Source organism: Haliaeetus leucocephalus, unplaced genomic scaffold, assembly GCF_000737465.1.
Source record: "Haliaeetus leucocephalus isolate CR32 unplaced genomic scaffold, Haliaeetus_leucocephalus-4.0 Scaffold848, whole genome shotgun sequence".
Classification (NCBI taxonomy): Eukaryota; Metazoa; Chordata; class Aves; order Accipitriformes; family Accipitridae; genus Haliaeetus; species Haliaeetus leucocephalus.
The window spans coordinates 14,338,694-14,364,085 of record NW_010973284.1 but is presented as its reverse complement, the minus strand read 5'-3'; the positions used below and the strand labels follow the sequence as shown (position 1 = coordinate 14,364,085).

Below are 25,392 nucleotides of genomic sequence, written 5' to 3'. Positions count from 1 at the left end.
AGGGAAGGGCAGAACTTTCAGCTAATATTTTAGGAAACAGACATTTCCTTTGGGACTACCCTGCCCTGGAAGAGTAATTTTCTCAGGGATTTGCAAGCAGAAAAAGAGCCATCCTTACTTTAACCTTCTGTCAGTGGCTTTTCCTCCATGTGTAATTTACAGTTGTATTGCATTTCTGTTTAAAGCCGAATCTGTATGTTTCAGATTACTTAACCAGTTAAATCCACTTGTTCTGTCTTATAATCAACTCGCTTCTGTTGTGTGTCCTTTGCAGCTAGTATGTAGCTGGGCTACTACAGCCAAGAAACCTTTACAAGTTGTAACTCCCAATTCAGATCTGATAGGACTAAAATTATTAAGGTAGTTAATAGTGGCCAGTAGTTTTCTTTCAATGAATTTTGTTTAAAACATTTTTACATTACAGTCTTGCTCTCTAGAAAGACCTTAAGGTTCTTTGCAGCAAAGTAGTTAAACAGCATGTAGTAACCTGCAGAAGCCAATCACTTGTTCTTTGCTAAGCCTTGTGGAAAGACATGACTTGCTTTATCTGGGTGTCTCAGAACTTCTCTTCACGGTCTTTTCTCCTGGCATTCCTGGCTGTGCCATGTTTTAATCCATAGGCAAAACCAAAAGTCTGTTCCTAAAGCAGTGATATTTGTTAAAATTTGTAGGGCAAAATGAAATCACTCAGGCAGGCAGAGAGAGAACAAGAGATATTAAAAGGGATTAATATGAGAAGTCATGGAACCTACTAAGACAATATAATTTTAAGCCATATAGAGAATTTCTCAGATGCCCAGAAACTAACAAACACATTGTGCTCTGAAAGACAGTCACAGAGCAGCCTGAGCAAAAGAGCCAAATGGAAAAATCCCATCCTTTTTGAAGAAACCTGTTTGTTATCTGTTGCTTTAGTTGCTCTTGTCTCAGGACAGCTGATGTGGAAAGGGAAGCTCTAATTACAGAGTCCTGTGATTGCAATTATTCAGTCTGCTGGAACAACAGCTGATAATTTCCTTTTAGCAGAAATCTGCATGTTTTTGATAGTGAATCATTAAAATGTTGAATTAATTTTCTTTCTCCAGTTGTCAGGCTTCTGTAATCGCATTAGCAACTTGCTCAAGAGCCACATCTGGTCCATTGGACCTTTACTTTTGGACTAGGTCTTTGCCTCTGAGCAGATGGTGAAAATTTGTCTAGGCAAGGCTATGCTGTTCAGATAACCAAGTGGTTAGGCCATGTTTTATGTTGTAGAGGAAGTAAAGTATACCTGGAGGGAGAATGACCTCCTAAAAGTGAGACATAATTAAGTTAGAAACATTTAATTGAAAATTCAGGAGAAAAGCATTCTGGTTTGTATGCCTTTATGGGTCTGTGTGAGTGACAACAGAGGGAGGGATGTATGTTATAAAATGCTTCAAAGATCTTGTTACGTCATGGCCTCCTGCTCTGATTGGTGTTGCTGTATTTCTTCCAGGTAACAACGTTATTAACAGACTATCATAGCAACAAGATCTATCAGCAGCAAAATGGTGGTGGAGAGGGATGAGGCTTAAAATAATCAATTTGATGAACAAAGTGGAGAGGATAGTTGAGCTGATTTTGTCTGGCTGGGGAAGGACAGTTATGACACCAGTCCCTGAAGTCTAAACATCAAATTCTGTTAGTGTGAGTCCCTATTCCGTTGGAATTAGCCAGGAGAGATCATGACCTTGCCCTTTCTTTGTCTCCTTAATATGTATTTTAAAGTGAAATTGAAATGTGTTTGATTCTTGGATTCTGACTGTTCTTCCTCAGTGTTAACTGCTGTAAGAGTTAATACAGATTCTGCTTACTGTGCTAGTATTTGCAGTAATAATCAACAGTGTATTTTCAGATGTAGATTTATAAAAACACTTGCTTCAAATGTTGGTATTAAATATTACTAAACTGTACATTTTTGAGTGCACATATTTTCATAAATACAGAAATCGGGATGAAATTATCTTTTAAAAATTAAATATTTACAATATTTTATTCTAATCATTATTTTAGGGAAAGCCAGGACAGAAAGGTTATATAGGTGATCCTGGACCAGAAGGTTTAAAGGTAAGTGATGGTTTTATGTATGAAATAAAATGTGTTTGAAGTATCAACTGCGTACAATTATACACTGCTATACACAGTGGCATGCCAGTGAAAGGATATGAGTACACATGCTTCCATATAATCTAAATGTATGGAAGTACAGTATGTAATACTGGTGATTCTGCTTCCTTGCAAGATCCTGTTTTGGAAAAGAAGAAAATTATGCAGCTCTTGGAGACAGGAACGTGTGAGCAAAGACAGCACCTGCTAAAATGAGATATACCTGCCTGGGGGATGTGAGGGTGCCTGGGCCTGGGGGCAACAAAGGACTCAGGGCAGTTCCTGCAGTGGCAGATTTCGGGCGTGTGTGGATGGATGAGATGAAGTGCTGCAGTTTGAAAGAGGAGGTTGTGGCAGCAGAATTTCTCAGTGCTGAGTTGCAGTCTGAGTAAGCAGTACTCAAGCCACTGTTCATCAGGGCACTGAGATTATAGTTGTAGCCAGATAACTAATAGTGCATATACAGCCAGCTTCAACTTGTAAAATACATGACAAAATGTTCTGGGGCTACATAGCATGACTTGCAGCGTTATTAAGGAGAACAGGATTAATTAATCTAATACTTCATGCCAGTTTCAAGCTTTTGGGGCGAGGGAAAGAAGTTTGTTAAAATGCCATTTAAATGTCAATTTTTCTAATATTTCGTTACAAAATTAAAGTTATCAACAGTATGAAAAGGTAACATTTACTTTTGAAGCAGTTGTGAAATAATGAAGGTAATTTGTTGAAAGGAAGATTTAAATAAAAACTAAATCATTCATTTGTAGTATTTGCTGAATTAATGTATTTAGTGAGCCCTTTAATACATAGTTTTCATTTTTGCAGTCAAGTCCTAAATACATTAGGACATCTTTTTACAAAATCAAAATTAGCCACTGACAAAATGAAATTTTTATTGGTTGCTTAATTTTAGATTTTAATTGACAGATGTAATTTAGAAAATAAAGAGGCTTCTAGGAAAATAGAGGACTTTAATATACACATATTAAAGAAATTACTTTTCTAATGAACGACATCATCTGTTTTCTACATTTAACAGGGTGAACAAGGAGACCAAGGAAACCTTGGAAAAACTGGTGAAGCAGTAAGCTTGAATTCTCTTTCTGGTTTTATTTTTCATTCTATGTTTATTTGAGAGTGAATGAGTAATTTGTTGCAGTAACTTTCTGATGAAGTTTGCCTTTCTTTGAAGCTGTAGTATATTGGCTATACCTTTGTGGTCTTTCAGACTCATACTATTTAAAGAAATTCCCCATTTTAATTATTTTCCAGAGTTAATTCTGCTTTTTTCCTAATAGGTTGAGTGAACATTACAGGTAGTTGTAGGTATCTTCCAAAGCACGTTTGAGTAAGTGAACGAGTGATCCTTTTCCATTTAAATCATTTGAGAGGCTACATTTAGCCTGAGATGTATTTTGCAGACTTGTTCCGTCTACCCTCCATAAAATCACAGAGCTCAAGGTGACCTTGAGGTGGCACGTAGTCCATCCTCTACTGCCTAGACAGGATTACTTATCTTTATATCACTCCTGACAAATATTTGGCTAACCAGTTATTAAAAAGCTCCAAGAAATGAAGGCTTTGTGACCTGCAGGCAGCCCAGGGCTTCTCTATTTTTAAAAAATTCTTCCAATTATGTAACCTGACTCTCTTCTGCTGGAAACAGCATTTTACAAATGATGGTTGTCATTGCGTGCCTCCTCATTCTTTCTTTTCAGGCTAAATAGTCCCATTCACTTAGCCTTTAAGTCACATTCTTACTCTCCTGTAGACTGTCTCCAATTCATCTAAACATCTGTATGACTCCAGCTTACTGCTCAAACTGTTCAGACTACTGAGAGAAAGGAAAAATTGCTTCTTACAAGCCATATTCTTGCATACACGTGCCCATTTTTGCAATAGTGTGTTGTTATTCAGTTAGTGATCCACAGTCTCCAATCCTTCTTTTTTTAAAGTCATTATCTTTCCCAGTTCTTCTATTGTAGGCACTGGTTTAGTTGATAATTATCACTTAAACATACTGCCTTGCAATTCTCCCTGCTTAATTTCACTCCCTGCCCTTTTGTGTTTTTTAACTCTTGTTTGAGAATTATGAGCAGGTGTGAGCTTGTGATCTCATGCTTGAGTTACCCAGATGCTGTGTAGAACATGACTAAATTGGTTTTGTTTCTTGAGTTAATGTATGCTGAGGAGAGATACCATACACTGGTTTGGGCTCAGTGCTGTACTACTCACATAAACCCTGTTCAACTTAGCAGTTATAGTGAGCTCCCCATTGTCTGCAAAATACCAAGCAAATGTACCCCAGACAGCTCATCAAATGGTCGGTCACTGCTGAAATTTTCCAAACTGCTTGTAAGTCAAGTCCAGCTCCTCTGTGCACTCTGAAGATTCTGTGCTCCAGGGAAGGGTACTGAGAAGCTGGACTCTGTCAGTTAAAAGTTTCTGCTTAGACAGGAACTGATAATTGCCATATAATGCCATAAGGTCCACTTGTCAGCCAGCATCTCTCTAAACATAGCAAGTATACTTAGCAGCAGCTTGATCTGTAGCTTTGTTCAGCAGTTTATACATAGCAAAACATTCATTTTGTTAGGTTGTAATCAGAGCTGTAACACAATAGTTTCCTTTCCTTATGATACCATTTGGAAAATCTGGGGGGTTTTGTATTGCTGAATGATTAGGGCAAACATGGATGAGTACTGGAGAATAAGGATGTCATGGTAGAGGAGAACGGATGGGACATCCTAATACTACGTTGCTTTTATGGAGACATGCAGAAATTACTCTGCTGGGACACAGTAATATAATCTCCTGTCCATACAACCAGCACTCCTCTGCCAACGTTACACTTGCCTTTTTTTCTTTTTTTTTTTTTCCCAACAGTGAGTGAAATGGAGCTTTTATTACATATGAATTCTGTTCTTCAGCCTGTAACATGTTAGGGAAAATTGATAGCATTTACTCTGTTGTACAGTGCCACATGCACCAAAATCCTCAACAAAAGACAAAGCTAAGCTCAATCTTAAATGACTACATTAATAGTAGTACATAGAACAGTCACAGAAGCGAGTTACTTAACCTTAAGTTTCTGGATTTGTCTTGGGCTTTGTTTGGCTGCTCAGTGAACTTGAATTCAGTGCACATGTTTTCCACAGCTCAGATGTTTTGTATGAACATAATATCATTCACCACTAAATGAGCTCCAACTCTAATACAAATGTAATATTCAGTAGCTCAAATATATAATCAATGATTATATGTTGCAGTGATGATTAATAAAATAGTCATACTAACTACCTAACTCTGGTCAGGGACAAGCTGCAAGAATAAAATAACAAAAAATATTCTTTGTGCCAAAACAGGGGATGTTGCAGCCCTGTTACAATGTTACAAAGACAGATAATTATGGCCCATCATTAATTACCACTTCCCACTCTTGCTGTTTGGAGAATTTGCATATGATACAAGGTGACATGAGATACCCGAGAACTGAAGTGGTTTATAAGCTATTGATAAATATTCTTTATTTTTACTTGTGGATTGTGGAATGTCTTCTGCTTTATGTACATGCATTTTAATCAAATGAGCTTCATAGGTCCTTGATCCTATTATATTACCTTTATATTATCTGGCAGCAGAGGACTAAGGTCCACTACATGGTCTTTTAGGGGGATAATATATATTAACTTGGGGTTAAGGCCAATGGTAAAACACCAAGAGCAGGAGACAGCCTTTCAAACGCACTTAGCAGAACTCACAGGAAGACCTTTCAAAATCCCTTCCCTTCACTTTATTCACTACTGTAACCTGTAACAGTTAAGCTTCTCCTAAGTAAATTGAAAAGTACTGCCAGGAAAAGGATGGTTTTTCTCATGCAGAAAATGGTTTTCCAGATGTGAGTCCTGATGCAAAATATTCACTTCTGTACACTTTGGACACATTACTTCCAGCTTCTCACCAGCTTCTGTTTGTAACAATTTTTCTTTTCCTTGGTGTGCACAAAGAATACAAGCTTCTTAATTCACAGATAAATCCACTCCCTGATATTCAGTATTGGCTCTGGTGGCATATATGATGACTCCAGGACATCTCTGGAATCAAACATGCCACACACACACAAAAGTTTTAAAAACAAAAGGCAAAGTACAAATGCTACTAGCTGCTGTGACAGGTTTTAAGATGGAACCCAAAAGAAGGTATGGAGTAAGGCATTTGTCCTTACTGATGCCTTGTGAAGTTTGTGTTACCAGATGGTTGGTGACACCAAATACAAAGAGGATTTGTACAAATAGCACTAAGCAATGTGCAATTACAATACAATTTATTTAATAGTAAAGGTAAAGGGAAAAAGAAATTACTAAAAAGTTGATAGGAAGTCCAATGTCTAATAAAATTATGTATGGTTTCTTCCTTCTTCCCCATTCCCCCCCCCCCCCCCCTTTTTGGCTTAATATATTGTTTGTTGTGTATTCATGATCTTTATTGTCTAAGTTTTTCAAATTACAGAATAGGATGCATACTTTTTAAGCTCAAGGTGGAAATACATGATACTGGTTTTTTAGCAGTGGGGAATCCATCACAGTATTCCAATTCTCTAAAAGAAAACTAGTGCATTTCCTGAATAAGCTGTCAAAAGAAGCAATTTTGCAATAATAAATCCTGTAAATGTTGAATTCATAGCAAATTATGACATGAAGCACGTGTGCGTGTGCTGTTGATACCGAAGGGTTGCACCAATATTTTTCTTCTGTTTCTTTCCATTTTCTTACTTTTCCTGATATCATCCATCTTCTGTCTTTACTAATACATCTGTCACTGCTGCCTGAAGTGCCAAAATAATTATTGCTTTTCTGTGGCAGCTTTTCCAGGTCAAGTACTGCTTAATATCTGCTTAGAAAAATACAGATGGCAACTGTGCACAAGCAGGGAAGTTTCAACAGCAGGAGATTGGACCATAATGCTTCATTATTCAGTCTAGTGAGATGCGATATGTGCTGAAGTACAGCTTTGTCAATAGGCTAGAAGCCATATTGTCCAACATTTCTTAGGTCACATGAAGCTGCTGACTCTTCAGAGCACATTTCTGCTGAAGTATTTCTGTATGCTTGTCCAGCATGGAAACTGAGTAGACTGAATTTATAAAATGTTCACTGTGCTCATAAGCTTAAAATGATACACATTTAATACTAGATCAGGAATGTGCCCAAGATCAAACTTCAGACACTCCTTAACCGAGTCCTACAACAAAAATTGTTTCTCTGGCTACAGCATGTGCCCTGTTTAAAGAGGAATGTGGGCAGGTTCAGGTGGTGCTGCTTGGCCAAGCAGAGCCCAAAGCTGCAGCAGGACCCAGCAGCTGTCCTTTGCTGCAAGATATTCGGTTAACTGCAAGACTGTCAGGTCCAATTGAAGAGGGATTGGTTAAGATAGTGAGAGGTAAGGGACAGCAGGCAGAGCAAATTTACACTGCTGATGAGACAAACTCTTTTGGAAGTCATGCCAAAGGAAACAACGACTTAAGCTACTGAGAAAATTGCCCTTACATTTGGGGGAGGAAAATCTCACTTTGCTGACATGTGCAACTGGATTTTGTATGCTTAGATCAGATGCTATCCAGTGATGGATAACAAATATTTGAAACCAGCTTCAAGCATCTCATGCAAGTGACCTGTCTGTGTTAAAGCGTCAGCAATGATTTAAGAAAATTATTCATTGCCCAACTTTTATGGCACAAAATTGAATTCATCTGAACTTAAAACAGTTGCTTGTCAGGATTGTGTTACTGTTTGGTAAACACTAGTGTTTACCCAGACTGGGCCACACCGAGTAACTAAGTGCAGGTTAATTCAAATTTCTCCTTGCCAGCTGCATTACAGAAATTCAGCCCTTGGCCCATATGCTTCTGAATTAGAAATCACTGACATTTATTCACATATTGAGACAGAGTACAAGGGTAGAACTGTCAACTGCAACATGTACAACTGGTGTCAAAAGGACAAACTAAAATAAGCAAAGTTCATGAACACAAATCCTGGAAAAATAATCTTCAAAGACCTGGAAAAGTTACATGTCAGCAAGTTTGCCCAGTTGCAAATAGTTTTTGAAACAGTAGAAGAGAAACCAAGCTGAAATGAGAAGTGCTTCCCCCTGGAAAAAAAAAAAAAAAAAGCTAAAAAGAATAGAAAGTTACAGTCCAGCAGAGAAAGTTATATTCAGGCTGTCAATGGCAGCTCCATAGCAGGCTGAAAATGGTCAGCCTGTGAGAGTCTGTGGGAAGGCAAGAAAATGCTGCAGTTAGGCTATGAGCCTAACTCAACTAGGAGTTGAGTTGCCTTTGAGAAGAATTCCCATAAAGCAATTACCACGTCTCCTGCAGAGGTAAAAATTAGCTGGATTAGGCACCAGGGATGCTTAATTCATGGAGAATGGAAACTGCAATTCCTTTTGCTTGAAGAAAAGATTAAATGGGCTTTAACTGATGTTTTCAGGATGCTCAATAGGAGTTCTTTGAACTATCATGAAGTCTGGGCTTTGGGGATATGCAAGTGAGAATTGTAAGCCATAGGCCAAAAGAAAAGTCAGTTGAGGAAAACCTTTTTTTTTCAAAGACTGGTGAATGCATGCGGCATTGCCAAGGGCTTCAGAAGAAGGAACTAGTTCAGCTGCTTTCAGAAACCTATTGGATACAGATTAATGTAAGTTCTATGAAGCTCTTATGGTGAGTGGTAATAATGATACTTCTGTGTCTATGTTGTGCTTCTTGTTTTTACCCTAGATGAACTGATATACTATCACTGCTGCTAGGTCTTTATCTCAAGAAGGGTGGGGAAACAGGTTACAACATCTGGAGTTAGCTTTTCCAAGCTGCTGCTCTTTTTTCTTGAAGGACTTTTTGCTGGTAGTGCTCTTCATCAGCTAGTTTAAGTTGCCGTGCTACCCCACAAAATACCCACAGCTCCATACCCTTTATGGTTTTGCAAGTTAGGGCTAACACCTTAAATAAGTTAACACTCCCTATGCCATTGAGAACAGTCAAAGAGAAGGATAATCTGTTCCATGTGAGATTTGTTACCCAAGAAAAAAAGCCACTGGTTAGATGCATAAATGTAAATAACTTTTATCCCAATTAAGTTTAGCCAAGATATGACTCTCTAGACTAATATCTACCTTCAGAAGAATATTTTTTCCCCTTTGCACAGATTACAAAAAGCTACCAGTCTGAACTTGACAATCAAAACCAAGAACTTCTATAAATAAAGTGAAAATGCTTCATATTTGAATGGAGTTTGTGTCACCCAATTCACTTCATGTCATCTCCAAGCTGCTTATGGCAAGTAGACTGCGTAAAATGCAGTATCCTTCCCAGCAAGTGAACTGTGTCATGACTGCCACTATAGTACTGACCTCAGGCTGCCTTTTTCTCATGGTCATTTAAAAGATTCACATACAAATGGAACCCTTGCAGATCTAGTAGAACATCAGAAAAGCGTACCAGTCCTCCACTCTTTCCCGGACCAAGAGAGGAATTTAGCTTTTCTGGGGAGTCAGATGCTACCTGTGTGGTAGTTATTTTGCAACTGTGGTGTTGTTTTCCCACCACCCAATGTATAGCTTTATATCTACACTTATTTGCATGCCCAAGTGATTTTGCAGCACTAAAATATGAGGAAAAATGTTTAAGGCTATTTTAGCAATAATCAAGGATAAGTTGTTCTGGCATGCATTAAACTTATTCAATAATAGTGTAGGTATTGGCACACATCTAGTCTTTTCACTGTTCGTCCGTTTTACTGTCTGTCTGAATTTAAGTGATGTATTTCATGAATAATATCTGCACGTGGCATCTGCAGTTGAGCTTCCAAGGTTTTGCTAGTGGGCACATCCTGCTGCTACTTCATAAGCTAGCTTCCTTTAAATGCAAGTGTTTCTCTGCATAATGCTATCAAACTGAATGACCCTACTTTACACTGGTGTTACTGGAAGCAAAATTTAACCCATTTATTTGCTAAAACTTCTGTAGATTAAGCAGTGGTGCCAGTACATTTTGCCTTTCAAATATTCAGGTAGTTAAAGTTTTGAGTCCTTTAAAAAATTGAGTGAAACATCAGCTGCGAGGTACAAATATGGTGCATATCTGCTTTCATTCATCTCCTCCACTGGCAGTAACAAAGCATAGATTTTCACTCAGCTTATTGCCTCTGGTTGATTACCAAGTAACCTTCTCAACAGACGGAAAGTGCCAATGAAACAGATGGCCAGATCTCAGTGTCAAAAAGAAGAAAATAGCATCTGCCTTTCAAATATCATGCTTCCCAACATAATCCTGGGTAAAGCAGCTACAGATCTTATGGTCACTTCATAACATTTTTAGTACTGTGGTTATGAGGTAGGAAATAGTTTCTAGAGTTTAGAGGTGGAACCACCAGCTCGAATAATAAAAAAGGACCACACAACTAAAAGCCAGTAATGCTCTTTGGCATACATACAACAGTTTGCACAGCTGTCAGCCAAGAGCTCCTCAGATGCCAAGGTCTAATATTGGGGCCATTTTCTAGTCTACTTTTGCATTTTGATAATTCAAACTAAGGTGCCATTAGAGGGCAAGTGTAGTATTAGTCACTAAGGGATTCAAAAGTAACTAATTCAGTAATTGAACTGGCAGTAAATTTTAAGTAAACTGGCATCAGTTTACTTTATATTCTTTATTTGGCCTTTCAGATAACCCAGATTACTAGAGTTTTTCCTTTCTATGAGAAAATACATCCTCCAAAATTGATTCTTTTCCATTCTGTTCCCCAAACATGAAAATCCTTTTTAAACATCTCAATAATTAAAGAAAAAAAAAAAAAAAAAAAGGGCGGGGGGGGGGGAAAAAAGCCAAAGCTTTGTTTTCCCATGATGCTGTCAGTTTGTACCCAGGTCTTGCATGACATTAAAAAAACCAGACTGTTGGCCTAGAAGACGACCTTGCTGAAACTAGAGTGTAATTAGGTGACATTTTCAGAACTATTTTCCTGGTTTCTGTGTTGGTTAGTTTTATTCAGCTTTCCCAGTTATCTGGAGATGGGGCTTTCTTTAGAACTTCAGGTTACTCTTAGCTCTAAGTGCAGGCTATTAACAGCTGCTCCATTCAGTTCATACCTGATACTGGTACAGTAGTAAGCAAATGTTCTACACAAAGGCTCTATTGTAAGTCTTTGGTTTCAAAAGCCTGTCTGTGGTTCAGCAATATATTGAGTCCCATGAAAACACTGATCTGATACAAACTCACCCAGAAATCTATGACTAGCAGGTTTTTTTATTCCAGAGCAGGTATCGACTGTCCATGACACCTGTTTTCTCACAGATCAGCTACCTTTTGTTCTACTGCAGATGCTATGAAGCCCAAAGAGCAGCCAGGGTAAACCCTGCATCATGATTTCTTCCTAATTTTTGTCCAGGCCTGACCTGGGTCACATCTGTTAGAAGCATGCATGAACAGATCCAATATTAGTGCCTATGGTACCAGGGTCACACAGATGGATTGATTTTAAAAATATTTTTTTAGTGCCATTATGTGTGGCTAGCAAAACAGAGCTTAGGTTAATATTTATTTCTTAGAACTTCATTTTTATAATATTACAAGTTGTAGAGGTACTTTTCTATCTATGAGCTGGGTATGAAATAGTAGAAGCTGACTGTTAAAGCATCTACTTTTCTTCCTCCTCCTGTCCATCACCCTTGGTTGTCTTTTTAATATAGATAGTTGTCTTGAATCTTCAAGGATCCTCAAGTAGATTTTGATCTCTTAAAATCAAACCTAAATGCTGGCTCATTTGGGGTTTTTTGAGTAGTATGCCAAAATGTATAAAGTCCTTCATGAAGTATGAAGCTGATGGGGTCTTAAAGAAATGTTTAAGTGGGAATCTTAATGAGCAGGCAGAGACTATGATATTGCTGAATGCTGGATCTGGAGTGAAGTGATTCAGCACAGATTCAGGACAAATTTTAATGAAAATTAATTGGAAATAACAAAAGTTCAGAGAAAAATGATAATGTGGCAAGATAGTATTTTAAATTTACTTATGTCATCTTATTAAAAGAATGTTTAATAAAAATGTTTGAAAATGCTGAACTCTAAATGAAATAACGTTGGATTGGAAAATTTTCAATTATCACAGAAGAACATGTTCACATGCAACCTGACAGGTAACTGCTTCCACAGGAGTGTTTGGAACCAGCTGAATATTCATTTCTTACTACAAAGCTTTTCAATGGATTACTCCATACTTGGGTTTGCAATAAGTGTACAATGTGTTTTCAATTATTCAACTACCATCCAGTTTCTAACACAGAACATGTGCCCTGGCAAGATGTTTTTGTCTTTCTCAGGCATGTGCTAGTTGTGAGATCTGGTCTCTGATTAATTTTCCACAAAAATGTTCCTGTCAAGAAGGTTTCCAAAATGCTGTTATTGTCACTGGAGAGTTTTACACAAATCCTTGTAAATGGAAGTTTATGACTTTTTTTTTTAATAAGGTGGTGATTTTTTAAAAACATTTCAGGGGTTTTTGCTTTACTTTTCTGTTGTCTAATACATTCAATTTGATTTTTGGAATCCACTGCTGCTCTCCAAAGGATTGAAGGGATGCTGGAAGATACTGACTCAACAAACCTGCTTTGGACTGTATTCATCCTCTTACGTAAGAAGTAAAGGGAGGTGAAACTTCCATTCAGTCGTAGGGGCTGGTCTCTATAATAAGCAAATCCAAATCTGGGATTTAAGGAGCCATGTGATCTTTAAGAAAGTCCATAGGGAAAACATCACTTTATGGCTAATGTATTGATGGAACAATATGTTAAGCGCTCTGATTGCACTTTCTCTTCACTATATGCTACTAATTGTTTTAAGGACCAAAATTACAGTCTTAAGTAAGGCTTTTTTCTCTCTTGCCTTCTGCACGTGCCTGCCCTACCTTTATCTCAGTCTCAGACACTTGGCCTCTATTTTGAATGGAGGGGTGGAAGAGCATTTAGTTAACATCATGAACAACTTTCCCCTTGATTCCTCTTGAAGCCCTATTGCCTTTACCATTTCACTGGCTTCAGTTCTTTTTGTCGTCTTGACTATTGTTTTGCTTTCCATACATATCCATTTCCACTCATGCAGTTTCTTTTCCATCTTTTATATCAACAAAAATCCACTTTCTCCTTTTAGTGTTTTACTGTAAATTTTCTTTACTTAACTACTTTCTTCTGAGGAACAGCCAGTGTCTAGGAAACTTTCTATTTAATAGCCAGCTTTCGTCCTCGCTCTGGAAGGTGTTGTAGGCTAGTCCTGATGTGCTGGGTAATACAACAGCACATTCACAGTCACTGCTTCCTCGTCATTCCTTCCCTTTCAGACCAGAGCAACTGAATCAGAAAGGCAATACTTTTGAATTGAAAAGGGGACTTCATCAGGGAACTTGATCAGAGGCTGTATAGTAAATGGTTCACTGCTGGGGCAAGGAACAGCTACCCATCTTTCTAATCAGTGTCTTCAGTCCTGTAAATAGTGTGGCATTGGCTGGGAGATCAGGAGTGTCTCTGTGGAAGGAGAATAGGTCTGAGTTACATCTTGGCTCTGATTATGTCTTCAGTCCTTTCTGGAATAAGAGCATCAAAGTGATTAGTCTTCAGCCTTTTGAAACCGTACCTCCACACCCCTTATCTTGATGAGCAAGAGTACAGGGTAATGATTTGTCTCAGTTTTCTGCCTGGTACTGAGGCTCACTGTTGGCCATGACTGGTACCAGTGGTAGCTCTCATTCTCAGAGTTCGTCACACAAGTCCTTCATTCCTGCCAGTGACGTCTAGGCATCCACCTTAGTGCCAGTATCACCAGGACAAATCAGTTCTGACATATAATACACAAGTTCTCACACATAATACATCAGTCCACCATCCAGAGAGATGCCTGCTTATCTCTTTAGCCCCTTCCAGAAAGTAGTTTGTGCCGGTATTGTCAGCCTCAAAGGCAGCTGTATCAGTGGCTCATTGCAATATATTTAAACGGTGAGATTTCCAGAGTAGCTAGCAGTCCATGAAAATAAGAAGCAATCATAAAACCTTAGTTACTTTGCACCTGTTATGTTAAAGTACTTGAGACTGAACTGTATTGAAATTATACAGGTAAAACCTACCAAAAAAATCTTTTTTTTTTTTTTTTCAAAAGGCAGAGATCTGAGTCTGGAATGTTGTCTTTCTGCTATGAAATTATTTGTATGGAATAAACTACTACTAGGCTCTTGAAAGGAATGTGAGCAGTCTAGTGAGCTCAGAAGTAATACTTAAAAAAAATTTTCACTTAAGTGCCAGTGTACTGCTACTTAAGCTAGTACATTCCTATACGTATGGAGACAGCAATGCCAATGTGTGAATTGCCATTTTATTTGCACTTGTTAAAGTGCAAATAATGTTTGCTTTTTAAAGAGTTAAAGACCTGGTACAGTTGTGTATTACATTGCTACTAGGAACTTCCACATTTCTGCTATCTTTTATGAGCAGTCATGTGATGTACTCTGGGCATCTATGGCTTTTTCTTCAAGCTTACTGTGACACACTTTTCTCAATCAGGACCTTGCGCAATAATAATTTTTCTTTTAGTTTCATAATAAAGGGGGTATTTCAAGCACTGGGAATAAACTTTTAAGAAGTACTTTGTCTCATGTTTCCCATCCCATATGGTGGTACTTGTTCTATCCAGTGGAAGTTTGTGGGAGAGCCTCAGGAGAGAGTGATTTCATTTTCAAAGGACTGAAACTCTGACTGACTTCAAAGGCATTTGAGGCTACAACTCTTGAAGGGAAAATTCTGACAACACCTGATCGAGTATAATTTTTATTTTGACTGGCTTTTACTTTGTTCCACTGAATTTATTCCCTTTGAAATTTGTGGTCAGACTGAAGTGCTAGGAGAGCAATTATCACCTTTAATTGTATGTTTGTAAAGCTTCTAGTACTGCAAGACTGAGCTCAGTGGCAGATCTTAGGTGGTAGCACAGTATGATGATTAAATTAATGTAATTTGTTTTCTAGCAGTAGCCATTTACTGTTGGTGTGTCCAGGTGCAGCGATCCTCCTGCATGGATTGGAAGCTAGGTTAGCTTGTGCAGTCCTCACTTCCCCACAGGAGCACTTACACAAACAGACCAGTGGTTCTCTGGGATGAAGTGTGCTGTGCTCGGTTGCTGGGGAGCTGCCAACCATTAAGTAGTATAGACATTGCACTAATAAAAGTCTGTTTACTCTTTTGTACAGGGATCAGCTGGCTTACCTGGAGAAACTGGGCCGTCTGGAAACCTTGGTGAAAAGGTACAACAATGTATCTGACTACTCAGCAGCAAAAATCAGCTCTGAAAACCATTGGGGTGATGAAATATCGGTTAGAGATCATTTACTGACTACTGACAAAGCTAATATTCCTGTAGCTATTTCAGAGCACAGGGATGTAATAAACGGTAATCCAAATGCTGTTATTTGAGATAGGCAACTGGTATCCTTGATTTTACTTGGCAATTAATTTAGAGCTGATAGATTTGATATCTTGTTCATATTATAGCACTTACTTTACTATCCACTGCTATTGATTCACAGAAACAGGCATAAATTATACTCATTTTATGCAGTAGTCACTGGTTTTGCACTGCTATGTAATGAAGACAGAAGTAGAAAGGTAAAAGTTGGCTGTACACATTAACTGAGTAAAGAAGACAACATTGTTAGTTTTGTCCGCTGTGCCGTAACAGTTGTGTTTATGAAAGCAAAGTTTGGCAGACTTAATGTGACTAGAACAGTATAAATAGCTTAAGCATATTTGACATGGTTTTATTTAGGTGAAGTATTTTAAAACTGAAAAACAGGAAACTATTACTGGACTGCATGTCAGCTTCAATTATAATAAAAGCATAATTGTTTGTCAGAATGATCTAGCACCATTTGTATTTCTTCCCTGCAGGGCTGAATTATTTCACCTAGACTGGTGGCTGCTATTTAGATATTTTATTGAGAAAGTCTTAATAATGTATTAGAACTTCCATGAAAATCTGATTATAATTTATATAATCTATGAAAGGAAATACATCAATGGAAAGCACTGCTTGTTAAAACTGAAATTTAGACAAGTCTCATATGGTTTTAATCATACTATCATCTTAGAATTCAGTGTCAAAAGATTTTTGTACACTTGGCCCAACAAGGATTACCTTGGGGTACTGCTCCTAGTTTAGCTGGGAGGGAAAAGGCAGTAAAAAACTAATTAATCTATCATCAGCAAATGGAAGTAAGCTTCTTCATGGTACAATAATTGTTGTCATTGCTATGCTTTTTCTGTGGAATTTATTGTCTTCCTCTTTTATGGATAAAGTACAACATAAACATGCTATGTGGATTTAAATGACAAACATACTTCCAGCATAATTATTTTAAAGAAATGTGTCTTTACAGTACGCAACATAAAATAGAGTATTATCACTATGTCACATGTACTATCTGCAATAAAAGAGTCTTTATATGGGAACAATCTACAGCCAAGCCTGATGTTTGGGCTGGATGTTATATGAATAAAAGGTGAAAAAGTATGCAAGACAAGAAAGAGACCCTTCCTACTTCCCCTACTCCAGTTGCTTCTGCAGCTGCTGAGGGGCTGGCCTTGCTTTTAGATCTGTGCTTTTCGAACACATACTGAAGAATGAGGGAGAGAGGAACAAAATTTTCTTTTTTGTTTGCTGTGGTGAATTTTATGTATTAAAGAATGTAACTATAAGTGTGATGCACCGAACAGAGAGAAAATGGATGTGCTAGCTGCAGTTTGCAGACTGATGTAGTACCAAATCTCTTCTTCAGTCTTCTAGGAGAAGGGAAGACAGAAAAACTAAGTTTTATCATTGTTTCAAAATATGAGTGGGCTTGTAGGAGGAAGGAATGCAGAAATTCCACAAAAGTGAAAAAAGGTCTTTGCACTGTTTCTGAAGGGCGGTCCCTGAACCAGTGGTGGTATGCACTGCAAAAAGTGGTTCCCTTTAGCAACCAGATCTCTTGTAGACTATGGGCTACAACCGTCACAAAAGACCTCGTGGATTGCTGTGGTATTAATATTGCAGGTTGGCTTTGTTGGCCAGATATGCCTGGCTCAGTGGATATGAAACGAGTCAGGGAAAGAGCACTCACCATTATTTTCTTTTTTAATTTTATGTTAAAGGGAGAGCGAGGCAGTCCAGGACCAGTAGGTCCTCCTGGAGAGAAAGGTGTCATGGTGAGTCACAAGTAATGTAGAATCCATAATTATGTTACTTACAAAGGCACTTTACTTTCCAAAACAGTAATGAATTCTCACCCTTCTGACTGTGCAGGCCTTATGGAAAAGAGTAGTATTTATGATGCGTTGTTCCTAAGAAGTTTCATTTAGCAGCTTTAACCCCTCTGTGGAAGTGACATTGCAAAGTGATCCGCTGAATGAAGCAGCAGAGCAACTGCATTTTTGAAAAAGGGCTCTAAGCAGCCTTGCATAAAAAAAAAAAAAAAATAATTAATTGAAAGGAGAGATAAATAAAGGAGGGAAAGTAAAATAATGATCTCCTGTGTAGACTGGGGTAACACAGGTTATTCTAATAGACTGGTAACTATCATCACCTCTAATTCTACTGCACAGCAATACCCAAACAGCCCCTGGGTGCCACTCTTGTGGGAGGACTGGCTTTGTGACAATACCATTTGTCCTAAATCAGGATGCAGCATTTCGTGCAGCATTGGGCAATCCAGAGGCCCCTGTCATGTTAGGTAGGTTGTTGGGGCACAGAAGTAAAAAACTATACACATGTGCCTGTTGTCACATTCCTGTTGAAGTTCTCCAGCAAAAGTGGTTAGGGTTTGATTGTGTGTTTGCTAGTGAGTACTGTGATGGCTCCAGAATGTATAGAGAACACTTACAGACTTAACTGTTTATAAGGAGATGACAGGGTGCTGATAAGCCATGTACTGCATGCTGTGTCCTACATCATCTGACACTAATGTCGTAGGCAGTGATGAAATCTCAGCGGCCTTACATAGAGGCTGCAGATTTGGGCCTGAGTGTGGTGTGATGGGGAATGTTCTTGTGATGGAAATGGACATTAATATTGAATATTTGCAGTAATTACTCCTTGGCCATCCATTGACAAGGAAGAGACCAAGTACCCTCAGACTGCAGACCAACTTAATGATCCATGCAGCACAAGACAATAATTTTTGAAGCATTCTGTGCTTCATTAAATCTCTCTAATTTAGATTTACCTTCAACCAGCTGCTTTTGATGCAAGAAAAAATCTTACTGGTGAAATTAATAAAGTAAGATTTATTAATATAGGATCCAATCTTGCCAACTACTTTTTTTAACTATTAGTAATGCATATTGCCGTAGGTAAATCCTCATAAGTCATAGCAGTGAGAGCCCTTCGCAGTAGTAAGTCATCATAGCCCTCAGACAAGAGCTGTTCTTGGCATTTTGTCTTGGCCAGTTCTGCCCACACCAGGATGTATCCACTTTCTTTTTCCACTGTCACAGCCCTGATGTGAGGATTTTGAAACTCATTTAGAACTCAGAAGCTTTTGTTCCAGTACATCCCTGTCAGCGAGTGCCTCTGTGTGGGAAAACTTCTTAGGTTGCTTTAATGATTATTGTGGTACATCCAAACAAATATCTGTTTTCTAAACAAAATTTTGGGACTAAATTTTGCAAGATTAAACATTTTATTAATAAACTTGCCTCCAATTTTTCAGGTAAGTAACTGGATTTATTATTATTGTTACAGTAACAATTTTGATAAAACTGTTCTGTCTTTTCTACATCTCTTTCAATTCTAGGGCTACCCAGGACCTCCAGGAGGCCCTGGACCTGTGGGGCCAGAAGGATTACCTGTAGGTATAGAGTGGTGCTTTGGTTTGACATAAAATGTACCATTTTCAAATTGACTTTTTACTCTGCGGAAGCCAGGAATGGTTTCTAATTTGTACTTCAGTCTGTAAAACTGTCATGAAAATTTACCCATCCAGACACAAAGTCTGTTCACCTGCTGTTTACCAGTATGATCCATGAGAGACAGGAAAACTAATTATGTCACTTACTCACCCATTTAAAAAGCACTCAGTTGAGACAAGTAGGGGAATAGAATTTTTTAAGCATGGTTTATAATTGCATAACAATTTTATTTTTAATTCATTGATGCCTAATATAATTTAAATATATTCATTATTTGTTTAGTTTTACTGTTAATCACAAATAATTATATTCTAATTTGCTGAGTATAATTGTGTTATAATTTGGATACTGTGGGTCTTCAGTACAGACTAAAATTGAATCTTCTATCAGAAATTATTGGGTTTCTTAACACAGTGTTGCTGAAATACAAGTATCCTTCAGCAATTTTGGGCTGTTGGACAGAAGTAATTTATCCAACAGTCACATCATGATTTCTTATTCAGAATAAAGTTACATGGAGTCTCTTATTTAGACTTTTCTAGATAAATTGTACTAACACAATTAATTGAATTTGAACTATGAGTTACAGTGATTGATTTGTATTGGTTGCATTGACTATTGCTCAGTGTGCACAAGCCTTGTAATTTTCAGAAATCTGGTATAGAAGACAATGAATAATAAGTTTATTTGACATGTAGGGACCTTCAGGGACAAGAGGACCACCAGGGCCACAGGGACCTAAGGGAAGGAGAGTAAGTAATATTGCTGTTTCATGTTACTTAGAGCAGAGAGTGGTGCGTTGCCCATATGAATCTGATGAGTAACCCACGTACAATTGCTTCCTTTGAACTCTGGACTCAAGCCATTTGTACTGAAATCAGACAGATGATACTTGTATTTCCATGTAGGAAATGATATGAATCTTCATTTCTCCCCACATTATAGTTAAATGGGGGTTTGCCATTGATTTCAGCTGAGAGCAGGACCAGAACCAAAATGATCACTGGCCTTATTTTCTGTATACATAAATATGCAAACATTGGCATTTATAACTACCATTGGACTGTTTCAGTGGTTTAGGGACTATTTTCTTTACCTGCATGTCAAAATCACCCAAATGTAGTTCTGAGAGAGGAAGAAGCAAAGTCCGAAGATAGTATATGCTAGAATCCCAAACCTCTGATTAGATTATCATTTCCATTTCATGCATTTTTATCAGGGAAATGGGAACCATTTTTTCACTGTATACAAAACAGTAATCCAAAGCCCACATAAGTGAAGAGGGAATCTGTCCACATCAATTTGTATGAGCATTTGATCACAATGCATAAAATCAGTATCAGTGAAAGTATTGCATTTTGTTACCTGGGGATGGTTGGCTACATGGTTTTCATAAACACTTTCCTTCATAAACCCCACCAGTCACTTGCACTTCCTGTCTGGAGTCTTTTTGGTCAAGTTTTTGCAGTCTGAGCTCAAGGTGCATGCAGGAAGCGCTGCCACTTCGTAGTATAGACGGGTGGGTTTGGTTGCAGCATGAGCAAGCGTATTCTCACTGGATTTATGGAGCCTGTCGAGAATAGAAGTGAAGATGCACCCTTCTAACATCAGTCTCACTTAACAGTTTGACAGCAGATCCATGCTTCCTATGAGACTTGTACAACTCATACCAGTGGTTGGACCAGTGTGTCTTCAGAGGTGGTGTTAGCATTGGGCAGTGCTTACCACTCATTCCTGATAAAGTCCCTGAATCCTTGTCAGTGAGATCATTTTGTTGGTTTCTTTCTGTCATAGGAAGCAGAAACATTTGTTGCTACAGCAAAATACAATTATAGGCTTCCTTCATTTCATCCCCCCTTTGTTACTGCGATATATATATTTTCTAAGAAAACACATGGTAAAATTTGAAAAGTTCTAAGATCTGGAGGTTTTACTCCAGTTAAAGATAGATACTTGAGAAGCGCACATTGCATTTTAAGTAAGATTTTACATTAGAAAATATTGTGATTAGCAAACTTTGTAATACAAAATTTATTAACTATATATTCTTCTATGTTACTTTTTCATGATTGCTAAACTAAGTAAGAGATTGGGTAAAGAGTTATATTTTCAGTATATTCAAAACAATATATCTGAATATATTATATATTTGAATATTAATATATTGAATATTTGAAACCATATTTTGAATATTCATTCTATTTTAAATATGCAATATTTTGAAATGTACAATATTTTTAATATTCTAGATATTCAAAGTATACAATGCTTAGCAACTTCGCAGTACACTACAGGATTATTCATAAGACAAACTTCACATGTTTCAAATGAGTCTTCCTTCTGCAGTATGGTTTCCTCCTCCTTCAGAAGAAATCTGTTTTAATTTACTTCTTTGTTCATGGTGCAGTTTGTAGGAACAATTTGTGAAATGTAGCATATGAAATGTATAATTTCTGTTAAAAGTCTGCAATAGTTGTTCTGGCTTACCCTGTATTAGAGAGGTTTCCAGCTGGCAATGTCAAGTGTTTGGGTTGTTTTTTGTTGTTGTTGTTTACTTTCAGACAGAGAATATAATTTATCCCAGACTTCAGTTTCCTTAAATGGGTGAAGCAGATTTGACCATCTATCTACATACACTTACAACTTCTTGTGCTTGCTTGTCTGAAGTACCGATCAGTAGATTTGTCTGAGTCTGGGTTTCAGGGTTAAGGAATTTATCTCAGCAGCTGTCGTGGTTTAACCCCAGCCAGCAACTAAGCACCACGCAGCTGCTCACTCACTCCCCCCCCATCCAGTGGGATGGGGGAGAAAATCAGGAAAAGAAGTAAAACTCCTGGGTTGAGATAAGAACGATTTAATAGAACAGAAAAGAAGAGACTAATAATGATAATGATAACACTAATAAAATGACAACAGTAGTAATAAAAGGATTGAAATGTACAAATGATGCACAGGGCAATTGCTCACCACCCGCCGACCGACACCCAGCCAGTCCCCAAGCAGCAAAAATCCCTGCCCCCCCACTTCCCAGTTCCTAAACTAGATGGGACGTCCCATGGTATGGAATACACTGTTGGCCGGTTTGGGTCAGGTGCCCTGGCTGGGCATGAGAAGCTGAAAAATCCTTGACTGTAGTCTAAACACTACTGAGCAACAACTGAAAACATCAGTGTTATCAACATTCTTCACATACTGAACTCAAAACATAGCACTGTACCAGCTACTAGGAAGACAGCTAACTACATCCCAGCTGAAACCAGGACAGCAGCTCATGGAAAAGGACATACCCACCATCATCAGAGAGAATCTGTATGGTCTTCTGAAAATAGTCTTCATTTTTCCCTTACAATAGATGTGTTTTTTAAAAGCCTATTTAAAAGGACATATTAGTAAAAATCTCTTTCTGGGGAATTAATTTGCTAATTTAGTAATAGACATTTTAATTTAATAATGAATTATCTGTAAAATTTGATAGTTTTACCTGCAGAAATAGCAAATGCTTCCCACACCTCACAGGTCACCTGCTTATTTTCTGAACTGAATATGCCACACATACATAATCTATCAGTGCCCAGAAAAATGAGTTTATTGAGACCTGTTTGTCAGGCAAAACTGAAATGCAGATATATTTGTTTATGCAACATATCTAACAAAATTCAAAGAGAAACCTTAATTAGCTGCAGAGGGCGTGAATCCACCCCTGCTGATAAGCACAGTGAATTACCAAGAGTTGATGTAAGCAGGAGCATCCAACCCCAGGCATCAGCTAGCAGAGAAGTAGCTCCTGAAGTGTTCCAAAGGTGCTTATGCAAATGTGTTCAGTGGAGAGAGGCTCTAGGGGCTCCTGGGACCCCTACGTTAGTAACTAAGGCAGCCTTCTGACAGGAGTGTGAATCTTTGCTTTGGTTTAGAGGAGCAAAGGGAAAAATATCCTTTTTGCTTCGCAGGCAGGTTTGAAAATGTAAATCAAAACAGAAATGCAAAGCAATTGTGAGGCTGAAAAGAAGTAGCAGCTTGGCACCACTTTGGCTTCAGTGGCCTGATTCAATGAAACAAATGGGTGCCTTACCTCTCTGATTTCGGTAGGAGCATATCTGAAAGTGAAATACATGCTGAAGTGTTATGCTGAATCAGGACACACAAGCCAGTGGCATCAGATGAGTACACATATGCAGTCATTTTCACTGTAAAATGCTGATGTTTGAGCTTCGTCTAAAAAGGAAAATCCTTTGGGCCTTATTGGTACACCAGAGTTTCAGTTTGACTGGTGGCCTATGGGATGCAGTGAGTTAGAAGGCTAGCCCAAAAGTAATTTGGTGTAAATAGTTGTCTCTGCGATTGGTACTGAACTGCTGTAGGCTGTACATTTTAATTCCTCTGGACATAGCATTCCCCTCTAAACTCCTTCTCTGATCCTTCCCTCCTGGCAAGTCCGTCTGCCAACATCACCAGAGCTGGAGTCAGAGCCAAGCTACTGACATGAATGTGAGACCTCACCTGCAGGGTCTCCTCCCTCCCAGCAGCATCTGCTACCTGGTGATTGTTTTTCTGGGGAATTACTTATTTTACTTTAGATTCTATTTTGAAGGTAGAAGATAGTTCTTATTTAAGGAGTGTCACATCTTCTGCCAACTGAGACAGGAATCTTTGAGGGAAGTCTGTCTCTATGATTTTGGCAGCACATCATGGAGTACATTGGTTATAATTAAAGATCACTCAAAATAAATCCCAAACGTCTCAAGCTCTGTGGAAGTCCCAGTTTGGAGCTGTGGTTTATGCCTTTGCCTCCACCCAGCATGACTGGGAATGCTTCACGGAAGGGGGTCTCAGAGTGGACCCAGGTCTTCAGGCTCTGCGAACAAACTCCCACTGAAGCCACTGAGAATTTTGTCTGCTCTCAAGATCAAAATATCAGACCCAAAGTGGAATCTCACATAAGGAAAATATCTGGGGGCCCCTGCAACCTGGGGTTTGTCATCACTGGATTCAGAAAGAGCAGTGTCAAAACCCTGAGCTCTGTGTGGCAGGCCTCGGAAAAATGCATACCACAGTCACATACAGAAGTTAAATAGAAGCATATGGAAATTCCCCGTTTGTGTACTGAAAAGTGTATCCCGTCCTCACAGCTGGAATCTGCAGGAAGTCTTAGGAGCACTGACCTTCTACTTCTGCACTGTCACAGAGTAGGGTTCCTTCATCTCATAAATTCTGGACCTTTCAGCAACTGGTTCACATCCAAGGTTACCCAGCAGCCTACTTCTGCCTGAGAGTATCCAGCTGCTCAGTCTCCGGTACACCTGAGAATTCTGGCCAGCTGGAGGCAGGCTGTCTAGGAGTCTATGGAGTATCTCCTTGTCAGGGGATTTGGGGAGTATGCCACTGAGCGTAGTGCTAGTACAGAGCTTCCTCAGCTCACGCTCAAGACTTGATGCACTTCAGCTGGAATCATGTGGAAAGTTGGTCCTTTTGTGACCCACACTTTATTTTTTAGTGTTAGTCTCATGAAAACACGGAGGGAGAACCCCACTTTGTAGATACTTCAATGGCAGAATGACAGTCTGGGGGGTGGGAATATCTGTATCTAAGAAAAGGGATTTCTCTCCATGACCAGAAGGAAGAAATACATTAGTCTGGAAGACATGCTGGTAGCAGTGTAGGCAGCCATGAAGCCATTGTTGTTGTTGTTGTTGTTGTTGTTGTACTTGTCTGCTAATGTATGGAGAAGAAAACCACAATGTCAGAGACTGGTTCTGCTTTTAGTTCATACCATAACCTCTGACTAATACAACTGTAGCTTTTAATTTGAGAGGAAGATGTCCTATATCATTAGATTCGTTTAATGAGTGAGACCTAAGCAAAATTCTTAATAGCTGCTAAGACTCTTAGCAGTTAGTATTCTTCAGGCTGATATTTGGTGATTTAAAGCTAAAAAGCAGTAATTTTTCTTCTCGTACTTTCCTGGAATGCAGCTCATGAAATTCAGTTTCAAAAATGCAGATAAATGACATAGTGAAGTGCTGTAAAGTTGGGGTCAGACAGCAGCAGCTTATGTCTGTAGCAGCCAGTAGGGTTATCTCTGCTTCAGTTATGTCTGTACTGGCATGAAGAACCTCAGCTACCTAAGGACATCAGCGCTCAGTTTTAATGAGTGATATCTTTCGTACTGCTCGCAGCAGGGAATATGGGACCTAGAAAAATGTGTTTGCTGCAGGGTTATGTGAAACAAGTGGCCAGTGTGCTTTATGATACATCAATAGCTGAGTGTGTTTATCTGTCTTAATTGTTCAA

At 38.5% G+C, this 25,392-nt stretch overlaps 1 protein-coding gene across 1 annotated transcript in view; it reads left to right on the top strand.

The window, feature by feature from the left end:
- Positions 1 to 25,392, top strand: part of COL24A1 (collagen, type XXIV, alpha 1) — a 147,775-nt gene that overhangs the window by 77,297 nt on the left and 45,086 nt on the right. Inside the window, exons 23-28 of the mRNA XM_010582747.1 lie at positions 2,035 to 2,088; positions 3,167 to 3,211; positions 15,411 to 15,464; positions 17,350 to 17,403; positions 18,990 to 19,043; positions 19,803 to 19,856. Coding sequence (XP_010581049.1) covers positions 2,035 to 2,088; positions 3,167 to 3,211; positions 15,411 to 15,464; positions 17,350 to 17,403; positions 18,990 to 19,043; positions 19,803 to 19,856 — 315 coding nt within the window. The remainder of the gene's footprint in view (positions 1 to 2,034; positions 2,089 to 3,166; positions 3,212 to 15,410; positions 15,465 to 17,349; positions 17,404 to 18,989; positions 19,044 to 19,802; positions 19,857 to 25,392) is intronic.